At 36.7% G+C, this 18072-nt stretch overlaps 4 protein-coding genes across 5 annotated transcripts; all 4 read left to right on the top strand.

Moving 5' to 3' along the window:
- Positions 1-2176: 2176 nt before the first annotated feature.
- LOC111466609 lies at positions 2177-17735 on the top strand. The gene is made up of 3 exons (XM_023111338.1): positions 2177-2187; positions 15285-16656; positions 17088-17735. The coding sequence occupies exons 2-3, from the start codon at positions 16453-16455 to the stop codon at positions 17544-17546; spliced, it is 663 nt and encodes a 220-aa protein (XP_022967106.1). The 5' UTR covers positions 2177-2187; positions 15285-16452; the 3' UTR covers positions 17547-17735.
- On the top strand, positions 6554-7606 carry LOC111466603 (probable CCR4-associated factor 1 homolog 11). Its single transcript, XM_023111330.1, has one exon. The coding sequence runs from the start codon at positions 6724-6726 to the stop codon at positions 7564-7566; it is 843 nt and encodes a 280-aa protein (XP_022967098.1). The 5' UTR covers positions 6554-6723; the 3' UTR covers positions 7567-7606.
- On the top strand, positions 8817-9895 carry LOC111466617 (photosystem I subunit O-like). Its single transcript, XM_023111348.1, is given in 4 exon segments — positions 8817-8927; positions 9008-9080; positions 9524-9703; positions 9799-9895. Coding segments are annotated over 4 exon segments (447 nt in total). The 5' UTR covers positions 8817-8830.
- On the top strand, positions 12949-14201 carry LOC111466616 (NAC domain-containing protein 89-like). Of its 2 annotated transcripts, none has more exons than XM_023111346.1 (3): positions 12949-13357; positions 13600-13852; positions 13998-14201. In XM_023111346.1, the coding sequence occupies exons 1-3, from the start codon at positions 13270-13272 to the stop codon at positions 14080-14082; spliced, it is 426 nt and encodes a 141-aa protein (XP_022967114.1). In that variant the 5' UTR covers positions 12949-13269; the 3' UTR covers positions 14083-14201. The 2 variants fall into 2 exon arrangements, with proteins under 2 accessions (XP_022967114.1, XP_022967115.1); XM_023111347.1 differs by having other exon boundaries at positions 12949-13433.
- Positions 17736-18072: the final 337 nt, after the last annotated feature.

Raw genomic sequence — 18072 nt, 5'->3', positions numbered from 1 at the left:
CTACTCAAGTCGTGTGCTACACCATTTTTCAGGTAAAGACAAGGCACCCCTATGCGGTTGATAACGACATCGCAATCAGAGATCATAGGCTAGTAGCATATTTAATTTCCTAGACTTTTAGAATAAGTTGATATGCATTTCGTGTTATAAATTAATTTTCATGATTTTTTTTTAGTTTCATTTTCGAATTTGTATGGAACACATAAGAACATAAGATCATGACAATATTTTAAAAAAGGAAGCTATATTTATACTGAATTTTATGATTTTAATGATGATGTTTTAAGAGTTATATTCCCATATGAGTTTACGCTAAGAGGACGATAGCAACTTTAGGTAGCTGAAATTTTGGGTTCTTACCATTTAGTATTTGACACTTAAACTTTGAATATATAAATTTATTTATTTTGAATTTCTTTCTAAATGTAAAATTGATAAATTTTTTAAAATATATATTTTTTAATTAATGTGCCATTGTCATGTGAGTCTTAGATTTTTTTTAAATGACATGTTACCATGGTACGTGGTATCATATTTATGTCTTGTATCCATATTTCATTTTTTATTTTCGTGACTCTTTTAGATATCTAGCCCACCGCTAGTAGATATTGTCCTTTTTAGAGTTTTTTTTAAGGTTTTTAAAAAATGTATGCTAAGGAGAGGTTTCCACACACTTTAGGGGTATTTCGTTCTCCTCCTCAATCAATGTATGATCTCACAATTCACCCCCCATTTGGGGCCTAGCATCATTGTTGGCACATAGCCTCGTGTCCACACCCCCTTTTGAGGCTCAACATCTTGGCTGACACATTGCTTAATGTCTGACTTTGATACCATTTATAACGGCCTAAGTTCACCACTAGCAAATATTGTCTAGTTTGGACTTTCTCTTTCAGCTTTTCTCTCAAGGTTTTTAAAACGTGTCTGCTAGGGAGAGGTTTTCACACACTTATAAAGGGTTTCGTTTTCCTTCCCAACCGACGTAGGTCTCACATGTCCTCACAAAAAGATGTTTAATTCATGTTGAAATGAAGAATAAAAATTGAAACTTAGTCAACCTTGATACTAGGGGCTCCGATCCCTCTTAGTGTGAAGCTTGCAACTTAGAATTACCTTGTAGAAATGTGCTTCACTCAAGATAGAATAATCGAATACCATACCATATTCGAGAGAGTATTTTTTTATCTTTGAAAAAATAAGACAGAATTAAAATTAAAATATGTCACGAATGACATTTTCTTGACTCTTTGTTTTATTCTTGTGAACCTATAAAAAATAAATCTTATATATTTTTCAGTATGATTTAAAATTACCTATTCAACGGAGCTTAATCCAAGCTTCTACTTACAAATTTAATTAACCTTAATTGTATCCTACATTAATGTATAATTTATTACTAAAGCTGAAAACTATACCTACATAATGTTTGTATTTTTAGAATTTGATTCGAAGTTATCTCTTAATAGAGAAATGCTCAATTAGTTTTTGTGGTAATATTCGGATATATCAATTTAAGTAGCGTTCAGCCACAAATATAAATATCGAACTCCAAAATATTCATGAGCAAAGTAAGTTTATTGAAGCTACCTATCAAAAGTGTTCCAAAATGAGCTCTGAAATAGTGTTTCCTTCAAATCTAGTTCCAATTAAGGATGTCAATAGAGAAGAAGTGCAATATATTGGAAGGTTTGCAATGGAAATGAAAAACAAGATGGGTGGGCGTTCTTTAATTTACAAGTTACAAGCGTGTGGTGAATGGTCTGTCTGGTCAGATCAACATAGGGCGTCCTGTCTTATATTACCGATGTAGAGGCATTTATATTTCACTTTTTAGGTCCCAATCTCTTATCCTTTGAAGATGTCATCAAGGATTTCTATAAGCATTAGACTGCTCTCCGTGTTTACACTAAGCCTCCTCTCTATATACGGGGAGAGTTATCTCTTAATTATGAAAATGGCGTAGGCTACAATAAAATAATCACACAATTATTTATATATATATTTATCTCTCTTTTTTCTTTTTAAATTTTTTCAAACTCAATTTTTAATTATGCATACTAAGACACTACTAAACTTCATTGTCGTACGTACGAAGATTATAAGTAAAAATTATTAATATATTATACAAATTCTCTAATTTTATTTCAGATATGCTTATTATCTTCCCACGCCCTTTGAGTATTTTAAGTTAGGATCTTATCTTTTGATTTGACACATTTGTAACCAAGAATAAATCTGAATTTTTAATTGACAGTAAAATAATTTCGAGCAAACAAGAGGCGAGATTGAATTTCCTTAAAAGAGTAACCAAATAATCCGAAGATTATTGAAACCAACAAGTTGGATGCAACACTAATTCCAAAGAATGCACCACAAACTTCATTTATGGATAAACGAACCATAACTGATATCACACTACAAAAGGATTGACACTTCAATTCTGTAAATAGGCTACTTGTAAGTTTGTTAGGTTCAATGGGCTAATCGTACAAAGATCGAGACAAATTTTTGGTTTTATTGCCATAAACACTAGGGTTTTAGCTTGGTGAACACTAAATTAGTAACGTGAAACTAAACAGTTATAAAAAACACTATGGTTTCACAAAAGTTTAAAATCTAATGAATATGATCCGATAGAGTCTATAATAATTAAGATTATTAATTCATCTTATACTAAGTCCATGAGCCTCTCTTTTCGAGATGTCACCCTAGATCTGAGTTTTTTTTTTTTTTTTTAATTATTGATTTAATTCTTAATACTCAACTAAACTACTCTAGGGAGGTGGGTGGAGAAGGGTTGCGGACAAACTTTTAGGACAAACGAAACTATATTTTAGCAAGAAGGGAACATGTTCCATGTGTCCGGTATACCAAGGAGACACCAATGCAAGCAATCACTACCATCCGAAGTTCCTTTGATGCATGACTACGTCAATGGTTGGGTCTGACATGTTCAATGACAATAACTCGGTGAGACTTGATGACCAATAGTATAAAATAGTAGTATTGGTACTCGGGAAACGATATGCCCACCCATCTGGACGAATAGCGCCCTTAGTTTTGACAAGACCATATTCCTTTCCTACGTCTTGAATGTCAGGGCTCTCTTCCCCACCATACACATCAAAGATTGAAATTGCTGCTTTCCTAATAAATCGTCAATAAATGCAATGGTTTTGTCCCGCATTCTAAAAAGAACATATTCAGATCACTCAAGGAGTGTCAAGAATAGCATAAAATAAACTAACTAAACCAGATTATAGCGGTCGACTATCGTCAAGGACCCGTTCACCATTTCCATAGCTACAAGCTGAAAAGTATAAGAAACAAAAAAAAAAAATTAAACCTTAGAATCTACTAGTATGCGGTATTGTGAATTACCGGTCGGAGATGAAACCAAAGTCTAAAGTTTCTTAGAAATATTATTTTGTAAAAGAGGTTCACTTTAGTGTCATTAACTATAAAGTTTATAGAATCTTAATAGATAAATATAATCTTAGCCTTGTTGAGAGTTGTGATCACGAGTATTTTGTGTTATTGAGTTAATAGATTAGATAAGTATATATATATAGATAGCTATGTGATTATTTCATTGTGGTCTATGTCATTTCCAAAGTTAAAAGACAGTAACGTCCCTCTATATAGTGTAACGACCTTAGATTTCAACCTAAAGTCGTTATTGTCATCATACTCTATACTCTTATGCGGAATTAAACATTTAAAACGTCATTGTGAAACATAATCTTCCGCTTAAAATATAACTTCAACTTAAAACACTATCACGGTGTTACGTGTTTGAAAACATATTCAAAACAATATAAAAAGAATAATAAATAAATAAAGTAAAACATTAAAAGCAAAACACCGTGTACTAAACTAAGTCTAAGAATTTAAAATACTACTAGCCTATGTACGTGTCATGGTCTCTAATTGCGATGTCGTTGTCAGCCGTACATGAGTGCTTTGCCTTTACTTGAAATAGAAGTAGCATACGGTCGGAGTATTTTAAGAAATACTCAGTACGTGACCCCGCTATTGGGGTTGGAAAATGCAAACACATGTCACTCATGCTCTAGAGACCAATTGTTAAAACCATCAAAGGGGTGGCCTCTAGTTCGAACAACATTAGACGTGTAGTACTTTCCTACACACAACCCACACATGCGAGTGTGGATCCCCAGGCAGCTCGCACCCCCTGGACCCATCATAGTCGAGCGAGTTGTCCGTAGCAACGTCCGGCGGTCAACTGACTCCTAAGTATCATGCGAAGCATGATGATGATGATGATCATTATAATGTACACGTCTGTACTCATCATCATAAAAGGGAAAGTAGCTCGATGTATATGTACACACATAATGCATGAGGTCCTTATAGTTTCTCATCTTTAAAACATCTATATGACACAACCCTAAGTTCCTTTCACATATTAGTATAAGTAATATACATGCATTGATATTTGTACATTCATCATCATTAACATTAACTAGTGTTGTGTCCTAGGAAAATCATTGTTATAATGCAACATGACATTTAAAACATGCATTTCATCTTAATACTGAAAACAACGTCATATTATGTAAATTTATAATATTACGTCTTACATCGTCATGTTATCATGCATCATCATCATCATATAATATCATATGACATCATCTTATAACTCATTCACGTCATCATACATCATATATTATACATCATCATCATATAATATAATGAGAGCATCATAAGTACAAAGTATCAATACAATCAAGGCTACTATAGTAAGATCACTTACTTGGTTGGCCTTAGCTAGTGTTTCGTTAAATTCAAGTACACTTGTCTTCTCTTTTCCTATTAGGATTGTCATCTCATTCATTAGTAGTTCACATTTCTAATGTAATTTAAAATAAATTTGGGATCCTCAATTACCTTAATTAGGGTCGAAATCAGCTTCGAGATGGTTGGACCAGTAGAAATCGGGCAAAAATACCCTTCACCGAGCTAAGAAAGTGGTTTTTGAGCCGTGGAGCCGAGCCGAAGTCGATTAAGCCATGTAAGACGAGGGGATTTTTAGCTCCAGGTGTGTCACATGGCGCAACGTGACGTGTGCAGGTCGAGGTGCGGGTCATGAAGTTGAGCTGCTGCAGGTTATTTCAGCTTATTGATCTGAGTCGCAAGTGCCCATAATTTTCTTAATCTAATTAGGCTTGGGCATAGGTGTTGTAGGTGGGCTGATGTGGCAGTTTCGGGTTGCAGGTGTGGGCTCGATTTATCCCTGCGGGTTGGCCGAGGGTTGGTTCTTGGGTCGTGTGGGAATTTGGGTTGCCGACAGATGATTGCGGTATTGAATCATCAATTGGGTACCCGATCTGGATCCGACCCGAAACCCATGGACTTCATCTTCCTTACCCGTTTCCTATTTTTTGATGACTTTCCTTCTATTCCCAAAACCGTCTCGGACAATATTTTTCGTCGATCTTAGCCTGTGTCGTGACTGAAAATGAATCATTTTGATGTTGAATCTCTTTAAGAACTCAGATACTATTTACCACATAAGCATCCATTACTGCTTATCATAGGTGTCAAGTCTACCAAGACATTAATGCACTCTATCAAACGGGTCTACTAATGGTATGAAGTTGGTCACAAATTGTTCTGAAGGTACGAGCATACTCAGCAACAGGTTTGGTGTCGCATTTCATCAGTTGTAAGTCATTCTTGAGTCTTAGTTCATAGTGTGTCGAATGATGGCTGCAGGTAGTTTTTAGTGCAAGCCAAACGTCACGTGCAGTGGAGAGACCAACGACGATACAAATAATTCCATGACAATATTTGGTAAAACTACCCTAATGAAAATACAAGATACAAATAATTTTATTCAAATCTTTCGGGAGTTTATATAAAACCGAACTACCAAATATTTAACCTCCTATTATAAATTATTTCGTTGAAAAATTAATATTTGATATGAAAATTATATGCAAGTTACATATGGACACCCATTCCATCAATGTTTGGTCAGGTCGATAGGGATCAACCATGATCACATGTCAAAACTCAACACCGAACTATACACATCACACAAACTAACTAAATAGTATCTCATAAATCAATTCTCGGAGAGGACCCGTCCCACCCTAACTAATATAGCAGTCTAGTGTTATCATTATATATCATTCAAACTATATTATTAAAAAAATAATATTTCATCATATAATCATTAAGGAAGTGTTATTTAATTGACAACCAAATATTTAATTTTTTTTTTAAAATGTTATTTTATTTCATAAAAATAACCTCATGGGATACACAAAGATTAAATTCCCCACGTTTAAAATTGCTTAATTTAATTTTTTTAATAAAAAAACGAAAAAAGAAAAAGAAAATGGAGAATCAGCGTAAACACTCCACGAGGAAAGTGGCACGAAGACAGAAAAAGTTGGCCCAATAACCTTTTTTTAATTATTATTAAAAAAAAAAAGAAAAAAAAAAAAGGAAAATCGGGCCGGAGAGAACCCAATTTGGACCGAGTCAACTCGCTTAGTCTCCGAGTCAAAACATTTAATTACGCGTTCAACCTCACAATACACTGTATCCATCCTCGCACCTTCCCCTAAATCCCTCACTTTCTCCCTTTTCAATTTCTATAAGAACTTCACCTTCTTCCTTTTTGTTCTTCATCCAAATCTCACTCCAATCTTGTTTTCAGATCGGATCAGATCAAATCTCGGGAATTCGGCCATGGTTAGCCACGATCTCAACAACAATCACTACAAATCCATCAAAATCCGTGAAGTTTGGGCCTCCAATCTCGAATCTGAGTTCCAGTTGATCCGCGATTTGATCGATCACTTTCCTTGCGTTTCAATGGACACTGAGTTCCCCGGAATCGTTTTCACCGCTCCAACCGCGCCTTTCAACTCTCTAAATCGCTCCTCCTCTGATCACTACAAACTCCTCAAATCCAACGTCGATGCTCTCAATCTCATACAGATCGGTATCACTCTCTCCGATTCCGATGGAAATTTACCAGATCTCGGCACCGATGATAGCCGATTCATTTGGGAGTTCAACTTCATGGACTTCGATCTGGCGCGTGACATCTACGCGCCTGATTCCATCGATCTTCTCCGCCGTCAGGGCATCGATTTTGACCGGAACCGCGTGGAAGGAATCGACTCATGCCGATTTGCCGAGTTGATGATGTCGTCGGGACTCGTTTGTAATGACTCAGTGAGTTGGGTGACGTTTCACAGCGCGTACGACTTCGCGTATTTGATTAAGATTCTGACTCAAAAGAGGCTTCCTAATCGGGTGGATGAATTCCTCGGCGTTCTAAGGGTTTTGTTCGGCGATAACGTGTACGATGTGAAGTACATGATGCGGTTCTGCAAGAGCCTGTACGGTGGGTTGGACCGGATAGCCAAGAGTTTGAATGTGAACCGGGCGGTCGGGAAGTGCCATCAGGCCGGTTCGGATAGTTTGCTGACGTGGCATGCGTTTCAGAAGATGAGGGACACGTTTTTTGTACAGAATGAGGTGGAGAAACATGCGGGCGTCTTGTATGGATTGGAGGCGTTCTGAAAAAATAGAAAAGAAATTAAATAAAGTAATTTTATTTATTTATTTATTTATTTATTTATTTATTTATTTATTTATTTATTTATTCTCCGGTATATCAATGGGCCAAGCTGTTAACTACAATCTAACCTTTTTAATATTTATTGAATATACATCTATATCCGTAAAAATGAAAAAATATACCTTGTGTTTGAATATCTTATAAAATATTGAAAAAAAAAATTGTAATCGTTAAAACAAAATTTAAAATGATAAAAATAATTAAAAAAAAAAACTATTAAATAGTAAAATTTAAACTTTTTCATGTCGTTAAATTATCTCAATATATTTAATAAAAAAAAATTTAGGTTGGTTTTTAGGTTCGGACTAATTTAAAAATTTGTCCAATGGAAATTCGAGATTATAGAAAAAAGCAACTTAATCCAACCCAAAATGCTATCTAATTCAACCCTCGAGTTCGGTCGGGTTCATATATAGTCACCTTTTGATGACTTTAGTGTATAATTGGAGTTGGGTCGGGTTCATATACACTGACCCCTGATTTTGATGACTTTAGTAGATAATTTTTTTAAGCACATGATATTTAAACGTTTTTTTTTAATCATTATAATCATATAATATATCTAAAAATATGGCTCAAAACATTTAAAACACGTTTATAATACATCACAATCCTACCATTTATCTCTTCAAAAGAGAGGTCTAGCATTTGAATAATTTAAATAGTTGAATGGAAATTCTCTTAATTTTAAATTAGTCAAAATCTTAAAATTTGACTTTGTTGAAGTCAAAGTCAAAGTTAGTTCTTCAATGGATTTTGTTGGATGATAAAAGTCCCACATCGGCTAATTTAGGGAATGATCATGAGTTTATAAGTGAGGAATACTAACTCCGTTTGTATGAGGCCTTTTGGGAAGCCCAAAGCAAAGCCATGAGAACTTATGCTCAATACCATTGTGGAGAGTCGTGTTCGTCTAACATGATAAGTAAGCATTTAATTTTAATAAAGAAAATTAACCCATAAAAAATTAATTTTCTAATTTTAAAAAATTCAAAATGAAAATCTAAAGATCCCACGACCGCCGCCACAAAGAATTCAAGAGGAGTAGAAGGGCCCACTTTATCCAAATACTTCCACGTGTCAAACCCTGATTCATCAAAAAATGCATCCAATTCCACATCGATCAAATCTCAAAGAAAATTCCACACCCTCCCTTCTACAAACGAACCGCACCACTCAAGCCCTTATTCCCACGAATCATCCAAAATGGCCACCGCCTACGCCACCACCTTTTCCACAGTCGTCGGCCTCGGAACCTCCTCTCTCTATTCTCCTCCCTCCAAATCTCCCTGTCTCGTCTCCGGTGATCCACCGCTACGTGCAATCGATTCTCTACTCTGCTCTGAAAATTGATTTCGCCTTCTTTTCTTTTGGTCATCACAGGGTTCATCAAATCCCCGATGCCCACAAGGAATCCATTTCGCGTGGCGGGCGCATCTGACCGAAGGTTCACATGGTAAGCGATTACTTCGCTGGCTAGTGTGGTGGTCTTATTTTATCAGTTTGTTAGGTTGAGAAGAGAGTGCCACATTGGTTAATTTAGAAATGATCATGAATTTATAAGTAAAGAATACATCTCCAATTGCAGAGGAATATCACACCATGCCCTTGACTTAGTCATGTTAATAGAATTCTCAAATGTCGATCAAAGAAGTTGTGAGCCTCGAAGGTATAGTCAAAAGTGACTGAAGTGTTGAACAAAAGATGTACTTTGTTCGAGGACTCTAGAGGAGCTGAGCCTCAATTAAGGAGAGTTTATTTGAGGGCTCCATAGCCCTCAGGGGAGTCTTTATAGTATATTTTGTTCGAGAGGAGAATTGTTAGGAAAGAGTCCTAGATTGGCTAATTTAGGAAATGATCGTGTATTTCTAACATGTCATATGATTTTGGATAATTAAGCTTTTAGAGAGACTGACTGCGGAGAGATCTGAACGTGATCAGATTTGGACTGATCGGGTGGATTGCGCCGTCGAGCATTCTGGTGATCGACGGGAAGAGCTTGACCGGACTCTTCTTTGAGAGCATTGGAGCAGAGCTTGCGCATTTTCCTTCTCCACCCCCGCTCACTTCTCAATTTTGGTAACGAATAAGATTTAAACTTGAAAACGAAAACGAAAACGAAAATCAAATAAAATCAAATGGTTGATTTAGAAGGGTTAATATGCGTTATTCAGGCTGTGGCTGATTTCATGGCACTTGGATCTCTTCATTACGCTTACCTTCGGACAAATTGGGTTCAAGGGGAGGACCGAGGACTACTTTTCTAAGTGAACATGATGTAATGGATTCTAGTTCGTGTTCTTCATGTTCATAATTTAAATTAATAAAAATATTGTTTAACGGTTTACTCTGTCTATAAAATATCATTAAATTTTAAAAAATATAAATAATATCCGTAAACTAAAAAAAAGTTTTCTGAGCTTATGTTAGATATTTGTGACATATCTGATAAATATCGGAGAATACAAGGTCTTCAGTTTTGTTGAGGGGTTAAGAGCTAACGTTTTAGATAACTTTATCTTTGACTTCGAATAGTACTTTCGAGCCACAAATATCGTTCCGGAAAAGGCGAAAGTCACGTTGGCCGCAATTCAAAGTTGTGGGAGAGATCCAAATACATGGACCTTCAAGATGACGGATGTACTATGGACACTTGGGAGAGCGTAAAACAAGAACTTCGCTCACATTTATTCCTAGAGAATGTCGAGATAATAGCAAGGAGGAAATTAAGAAAGTCGAGGCATACCTGGGAATATCGAAACTATGTTAAGCAATTTTCTGGGCTTATGTTGGATACTTGTGACATGTTCGAGAAAGACAAGGTCTTCAATTTTATTGAGGGGCTTGAGACGCTAAGGCTTTGGAGATCTTTATCTTTGACATCAAATATTACTTTCAAGCCCCAAATACCTTTGTAGAAAGGACGAAGGTCTGGTTGGCCACAATGCATTTACCTGACGATGCAAAGTTGTGGTGAAGATCCAAGTACCTGAACATTCAAGATGGCTGGACAAATGAAAGTCGTCAATTCAACAGCCTTATCTATTTCAAGAATTGTAAAGAGAACTCCGATCAAGCTAAGGACTTGGACTAAACAAATCGATTTTGTGATTGTCAAGATGGACAACTTCGACATCGTGTTAGAGATAAATTTTCTGCTTGAACACAAAATCATCTCTATGCCCTTAATGAAATGCTTAGTATTAATGGGGTCCAACTCGACAATCATTTAGACTAACCCTTGTCAACTAAAAGGTATGAAGATGATGTCACCATGTCACAACGTGAATTTCAAGGTTTCCAAACCAGATGAAAGCAAAAATAATTAAAAATAAAAATAAGAATAATAAAATAAGAAAATGTGGTAAATTTAAAATTAAATGAACGACAAACCCCACTTAAATTAAATAGAAGATAAAATTCAATTGTTTGAGATATAATTACGAAATAAAATACCAAAGAATCACACAAAAACACAAACTGATACTCCGAAGCAACCCCCTTTTGTAATCGGACAACTCTCGAATACTCTTCTACCTTAACCGACAGCTTAAGAACACCTGAAAAAAGAAAAGAGATGAGTACATAAATACACTCGTAAACAACCTATTTGTATGCTCTCATTGCATCCTTGACCTATCAGGAGAGCACAAAACTTTACTCTACTCTCTAGGTGTATTGCTTTTGTAGTGCACAGTCTTGGGTAGCTAATTCAAGCTACACAATGGTAACGAGTGTTCTATGTTGAAACACTACCTCACCGAACTCTCTCTAATAGGTGGGGACAACATGATGAGTGCTAGCCTACTTGTAATCCATGGTAGGTAGCTAACAAACCCATCCCACATGTCATGTAGTTGCCCATGGTTGGGGGCGCTACCCCCTGTACGTGCCAACTCTGTTGACTACCCGCATGATCAACGCCCACCCATAGAATGGACCCACTATACAAGATAATCCAGCCAAACTATCAAGCCACACGTCCCTAACCTGCCATACGCCTAGCTCAACGGTACCATGCTTGAGTGGAAAGGGATGTGGGAGCTCCACAAACACTGGACATGTTGCTATCGGCCGAGGAGGTTACCTTTTTTTTTTTTTTTTTTTAAGGTTGTCGTGGTGATCTTCTAGGTCTCTAGGGTGTGACAGTTTTGACCTAGATGCACATCTCCAGGTTCCACAGTTCCGACTCCCCAAGACTGGATCGATCATAAGCACTAGGGCTACACCCTCTGATTGTCTCTCACAATAGTAATGTGTTCAGTCTACTAGAGGCGTTCCATATTAGGTCATAATCTAGCCAAACAAACACTCTCACCCTGTTCTTAAACTGTTTCTACTACTTATTCATATCGAGAGAATCACACATTGAATTACCTAGAGTCAATGTATAGTCATACATGTTCAACGAGATAATGTCCATCAAATAGCTAGAGCACAAATACACAAATTCTCATCCTCCGTGTCACCACGATTATGCACAAGCAGTAGTAAATAGTCCATTACATCATGTAGGGAGTAATTCAAATATGCCAATACCAAGTGTGACTATTCTCATGCTTATCCAATTGTCATAGGTTCAGGTCATACCGAATCTAACTTCCTAGGGTTTGGTTTTATTAGCATGCATGTTTTACCAAGTGATCCCTGCAATTATTATTTCCTAGAATACATGTGGTTACTTACTTGGATGACGTGTGACTTCTCGGAGCGAATTTCATTTTCTCTCTAAAAACCCTAAAATCCCCTTATTTTTTCTCCCTCTTTTGCTTTTTTCCACTTATTTTTATTTTTGTTTTTATTTATTTATTGTATCTCGGCTTTCAATAAAATCCGCAACTTTGACTAGAAAAGAAAAAAATCGAGTATTCAATTTTTCATGAGGACTCGATTGTTACACGACACTACAGTTGAGATGGAATCTTACCTATAATAAACCCATGCTTGGGGCCACTATCGTGGTTGAAGAGAGGAACTCGAGAGACTCTTATTAGTGATCACTCAAATGTGAGACTCTCGGGAGGTCGGGATAGGGCAAACCCTGTTGTAATGGAGAATACCCATTTAAATGGAAAATGAGAGCGGGAGTAGTGAGAGATTTCACTCCCTTGTATGAACGGGATTGGGGACGAAAACGATATTCTCCATCTCTGTCCCCCAATTCCCTGTCCTCGCTTTTATGCAAATTATAATAAATCAATTTATTTTTGTTGGGAAGAATATATTATATTGTAATATTAAAATTTAATTTTTGAAAAATTATTTTAGTGGAAGATCTGTACTGACTAGTCAACATGGATAAATCCAACACCACCGTTATTTACCTTGAACGGAGACTGCAATGGCACCAACAGAGGAGGTTGTCGCCATTGGAATGGCGCCAACAGAACCATGGATTTCCGATTCAACTGTCCAGATATGCCTGGCGCCATACCCGTTCTTTCGAACCCTAAATCAATCCCCACGCGTCCCTTCACGTTTCTCCACGCTTCAAATGGCTTCAACAAAATCCCATTTGACGTGCGACCAAAGAAAAGAATTCTCGGTAAGCATTTGCGCCACACCAAAACCAGGAAGAATTTACGATCCCTTTCCCTTTTCCTCTGTTTCTCCTTTTCCGTTTCGATCACTCGAGGTTGTTGCCAATGGCGGCGGCTGCTGCTGCTGCTGCTGCTGAGAATGGGATATCCAGGGAAGTGCAGCTTTCTATGGCGGTTTCTTCTATGTTTCCTGGTTTTCGCTTTTCGCCAACTGATGAAGTGTTGATTTCGTTTTACCTCAAGAAGAAATTGGAAGGCTATGTTTCCTGGTCAGTGTTTGCTTATATGATCTTGTATTCTTACTTCTGAGCCCTAGGCAAAAACCCTACGTTGAACTTTGAATTTCTTTGAAATGAATCATCTATGGCTATTTCCAATTCTTTTGGGCTTTTTCTGGTGTTTGATTACAACTGTTTGCTTTCTTCGTGTGATCAGCTAAATCTATAATTCAATCCGATAATGAGTGGTTCTTCTTCTCCCCTCGAGGAAGAAAGTACCCGAAGGGTAATCAGACCAGGAGAGCGACTGATTTAGGGTACTGGAAAGCCACAGGGAAAGAGCGTAATGTAAAGTCAGGTTCCAATGTTATTGGTACCAAGATGACTCTGGTTTTCCATACTGGCCGTGCACCAAAAGGGGAAAGGACAGAGTGGATTATGCATGAATTTAACGCAAGGATAAAGCTCAGGTAAGTTTCTTTATGTTATTGGTGACCAATTTGGAAAATGTTGATAACTTTTGGAGCAAATTTTCTAATTGAATTGTGGCTTGTTTGAGAAACTGTCGTAGGATAAACAATTTGATTGCCCTGTTTTTCTGAATTTCCAAAGCAGCTCTTACTTTGGTGGTGACCCTATGGTGATTTGGTGTCATCGTGTTACTTTTAACCACTCTGTTGCTCGTTTCCATGTTGGATAAATATGTCTTGTATGGATTTTGTCGCCTTTATCGTTCGCCTCACTTGCTGAACTAGGAATCTGTCGAAGTATGGTGAAAGCTGAACTAGGAATCTGTCGAAGTATGTTGAAACTTCAGTTTGAGATGTTTATCTACTGTAGGAAAAAATGCCTGATATAGTTTGAATTAGTATAGGAAGTGTTACAACAATTCGATTGTATCGTTACATCTTTGAGGTCTAGGCTTTAGATTGTGTAGTGAATGAATAGTAGTAGAGTACACGGTTGTTTCCTATGTTTATTCTGAACCTTGAGGGTAACTTTGCATGATTATGAGTCCAGTTGAAGGTAAATCATTGAAGCTTTCAGCAAGGGGCTTCTTAGTTGGGAGTCGGACTGCTGGTAAGTTCCATGCATTCATGGTATGAATCGATCTGCTTCAAGACGACAAGGAGTGATCTGTTTTGATCAAGAATCGAGGTCGAACAATCTGGATCAGTTTTTTTTTTTATTTTTTTTTAGCTTAGAATAAGGTAGGTAAAAGAAACCTAAACTTAATGGCTGGAAAAATAACATAAACAGAGCTAAAGCTGCAGAAAACAACTAGAGAGAGAAGCCCAAAAAGAAACTCATGACCCATTATGAAATCTAAATCTAGATTTGAAAATTAAATGCAAGGCAAAAGCCCCCGAGGAGAGGCAGCCATGTTGAATTATCCTCGTGATCTGTGAACAACACCCACCCAGAGTTCGCGTGTTCAAATCTTCAAGTGAGTTTAAGGGAAACCCTTGATGGCTCCAAAGTTTAAATCTTAGGAGCTCAGACTAAGAAAAAGAAAGAAAAAATTTAAGCAAAGTTTGAAGTCCTATACAAAAGTTAAATGAAGGTTTCATTATCTTTTTGAGCCATTGAACATCCAAGAGGTAGCCTCATTGGCTAATGCTCACACTCAGTGATACTCACCAGGAATTTGTGTGCTTGAATCTTCAAGTGAGTTTAGTTAGGGAGACCCATGATGTCTTTAGATTTTAGGTTTTAGGGCGAGAACACACTTCGAAAAAAGAAAGTAAATGTTGAGCAAAGTTAGAAGTTCTATACAAAAGTTGAATAAAAACTTCATTATCAACCATCATGAGTTGGCCTAGTGGTCAATAAGGCCCATGATAATAATTGTTGTAATTCCTATTCTTTAGGACTTATTAGTCTATTCTTTGGGACTTTAAGTTACTTTCGGCTGATATTTTTAGGTTCAACCATGATTGTAAAAGCTATATAATGTCATGCTTAGAATTAATAAAATAGCACTTGAACTAAAAAATTTATTGGTGTCTCTTTGTGTAATTCCGTTCATTGGTGTTGTGAGTACATTTGTTCTGCTTTCGGTGCACAACAATAATAAGAAGCTTAGAAGGAATGAGTTTAACCCATGGAGACTAGTTGAGGTGAGTGCAAGATGATCCGAACATTCACGGATATAAAGAAACAAAAAGGCTTCATTGTCTTTTTGAACCCTCAAACACCACCATGTATGATTGTGAGCTTATTGCCCGAACTTGAAAGATCTTTTGCGTAATAGAATCTTATTGATCTATATGCTCATTGTTGTATGTGTTGATAATCATAACTGATCTAACCAACACATGCTTTAGGGTTGATTTTATTTATCATAGGCATGGATTACTAATTGGCTATGATTTAAAGATAACTTAGTGCTTTGAGTTTTATACCATTAAATCCTCGAAGAAAAAATGCATAATGTTGAAATTGAAGGGCCATTAGCATGCATACTTAATATAAACAATCAGGATTATCATTATCCAAGTCCAGGAATCTAGGTCCAAATTTTTCTAGGGTCATTTGACATGTCCAAACTGAATTATACGCATTGTTCTTCAAATATTTGTTAATCCTCTTCGAAGGATCTTGGTTGTTATTGACCTTATCTCTTTTCCCAAAGTCAAGAATTCATTTACATGTGCATTCCTTTAGGCATATTTTCTAACATGCGAAGAAGACTATGGCTTCACTTACTAGTTCCTTTTTGTAGTCACTATGAATGAAAGAAACCACAAAGTATTTAGGAGACAGCCATTGACATCCTTTTTGCTCTTTTTTGGCTATCTCATGGTGTAAAAATGTCTCCCCCTCTAGCAATTATAGTTGCGCTTCTTTTCTGGCACCTTGTATGTCACGGCTCAAGTCCAAGCCCACCGCTAGCAGATATTGTCCTCTTTGGGCTTTCCCTTTCGGGTTTTCCTCAAGGTTTTTAAAACGTGTCTGTTAGGGAGAGGTTTCCACATCCTTATAAAAAAAATGTTTCGTTCTCCTACACAACCAAGGTGGGATTTCACATTGTATGTATATTTAGTATTTTGAATTCAAGATAAAATTGATGGCACAGGATTTTCTAGTTGTTTGCCGCCTTAGGAGGAATAATGAATTTCGTCAACATAGTTGCTCAAACCGAGCTGCTTCAAGTCAGATGAATTTATCCTTGTTGCAAGCTCATTCTGGCGAGCAGGTCGATTTTACATCTGAGTCCAATCAAAAAGATGTCGCAGAAGCTGCACCTGTGGAGTCTTCAGGAGATCAGAAGGTAAGTTCTAATATCCTGTCACCATTAGAGATTTACGCCATGGATCTATAGATTTCTAGGTACTCTTTACCAATCTTAAGATGGAAACAATTGACTATATATTCTAAAATTTCGATCTCATAGGCTTAATCTTGATGTACCTGAGAACATTATATTCACCGCGAGATATATTGGCAGCGGCAGATCATTTGATTGGACTGAAATTTGAAATGAGTACACTTGACGATATGAATCATTTGAAAAATAAACGGATTCGTTCTATTGCGGATCTCTTAAATGATCAATTCGGATTGAGTCTAGTTCGTTTAGAAAATATGGTTAGAGGAACTATATGTGGAGCAATTAGACATAAATTGATACCGGCTCCTAAAAATATTCTCTTCGAGTACCCCTACACATCGACTACTAAAGCCCCACGTTGTTGTATCCAGGATTATGGTTCTGATGATTTCTACTCCGACATACTAAAAGACGACATTCTTAACCTGGATGCATCTGCGCCTTACAATGCTGCTTCGGATCTGTTCCCACTGGTTTTCCATAGATCAGATGGAGAGAGAAAGTACCAGCAGGACTGGAATGACTATTTGGAATGGCTACCGAACCAAGGCTGTGCAAATCGGAGAATCAGATTGAAATGGAGAGAAGCCATTGGAGCAAAGAAGTTGGAGGCTATGCAAAATGGTGATTCCAGATACATGGTTGAGAAATCGAGGTTAGCATCCTCAGAACTATCACAAAGCCAGTTGATGAACACTGCCTCTTTGGTTAGCGTTGTTCGGGGCTATGCTCGAGTCGTGATATTTGTTTTGTTGATTTTGTTAGCTTTGTTTGTCTCGATTGGAGGTTTTTGGTATGTCTTAGGGACTCTACTGATCTTTCTATGCTAATGTGCCATAAGAGATTATTTTAAATGTGTAGTGTATATATATAGAGGTGTCAAATGTGGATTCTATATAATTCATTTGTTGGGCTTTGGCAAAATCAGTGTTTTAAGGTTAACTTTACTGTGTTGGCTAACTCATACGGTGTTATCTTTGTATAAGTTGCGATCGGTTAAATTTGTATAAGTTGTGATCGGTTAAATTTGTATAAGAAAAATTGAGCTGAATTGATTATGATTTGTATAAGTTGCGATTGGTTAAATTTACTGTGTTTGCTAACTCATACGGTGTTATATTGAAACGTTAAGATAATTTATATAACGACTATGTTCTTCATTATGCATGACATGCCTAATATTATGTGCGCCTAATATTTGTGGAAAAGTATGTGACAATATTTCACATCTTATTATCAACCACATAGTAAAGAATAGAAAACATAGATTTAAATAAAAAAAAATGAGACGATTTGAGCTAACCTATGAACTACTAAAACAAAGATGAATGCAATGACCCTAAGTCCTCACTGGGA

This window comes from Cucurbita maxima, unplaced genomic scaffold (assembly GCF_002738345.1).
Source record: "Cucurbita maxima cultivar Rimu unplaced genomic scaffold, Cmax_1.0 Cma_Scf00031, whole genome shotgun sequence".
Taxonomy (NCBI): Eukaryota; Viridiplantae; Streptophyta; class Magnoliopsida; order Cucurbitales; family Cucurbitaceae; genus Cucurbita; species Cucurbita maxima.
This window is presented reverse-complemented; position numbering and strand designations above follow the sequence as displayed.

What these genes read in the sequence shown, in the direction of transcription:
- LOC111466603 (XM_023111330.1), top strand. Translation starts at nt 6,724, where the DNA reads ATGGTTAGCCACGATCTCAACAACAATCACTACAAATCCATCAAAATC.
- LOC111466616 (XM_023111346.1), top strand. Translation starts at nt 13,270, where the DNA reads ATGGCGGCGGCTGCTGCTGCTGCTGCTGCTGAGAATGGGATATCCAGG. An exon ending in GGTTTCTTCTATGTTTCCTG is followed by an intron (nt 13,358 to 13,599) that starts GTTTTCGCTTTT and finishes TCGTGTGATCAG; the next exon opens with CTAAATCTATAATTCAATCC. An exon ending in AACGCAAGGATAAAGCTCAG is followed by an intron (nt 13,853 to 13,997) that starts GTAAGTTTCTTT and finishes TTTCCAAAGCAG; the next exon opens with CTCTTACTTTGGTGGTGACC.
- LOC111466609 (XM_023111338.1), top strand. Translation starts at nt 16,453, where the DNA reads ATGGCACAGGATTTTCTAGTTGTTTGCCGCCTTAGGAGGAATAATGAA. An exon ending in AGTCTTCAGGAGATCAGAAG is followed by an intron (nt 16,657 to 17,087) that starts GTAAGTTCTAAT and finishes TGTTGTATCCAG; the next exon opens with GATTATGGTTCTGATGATTT.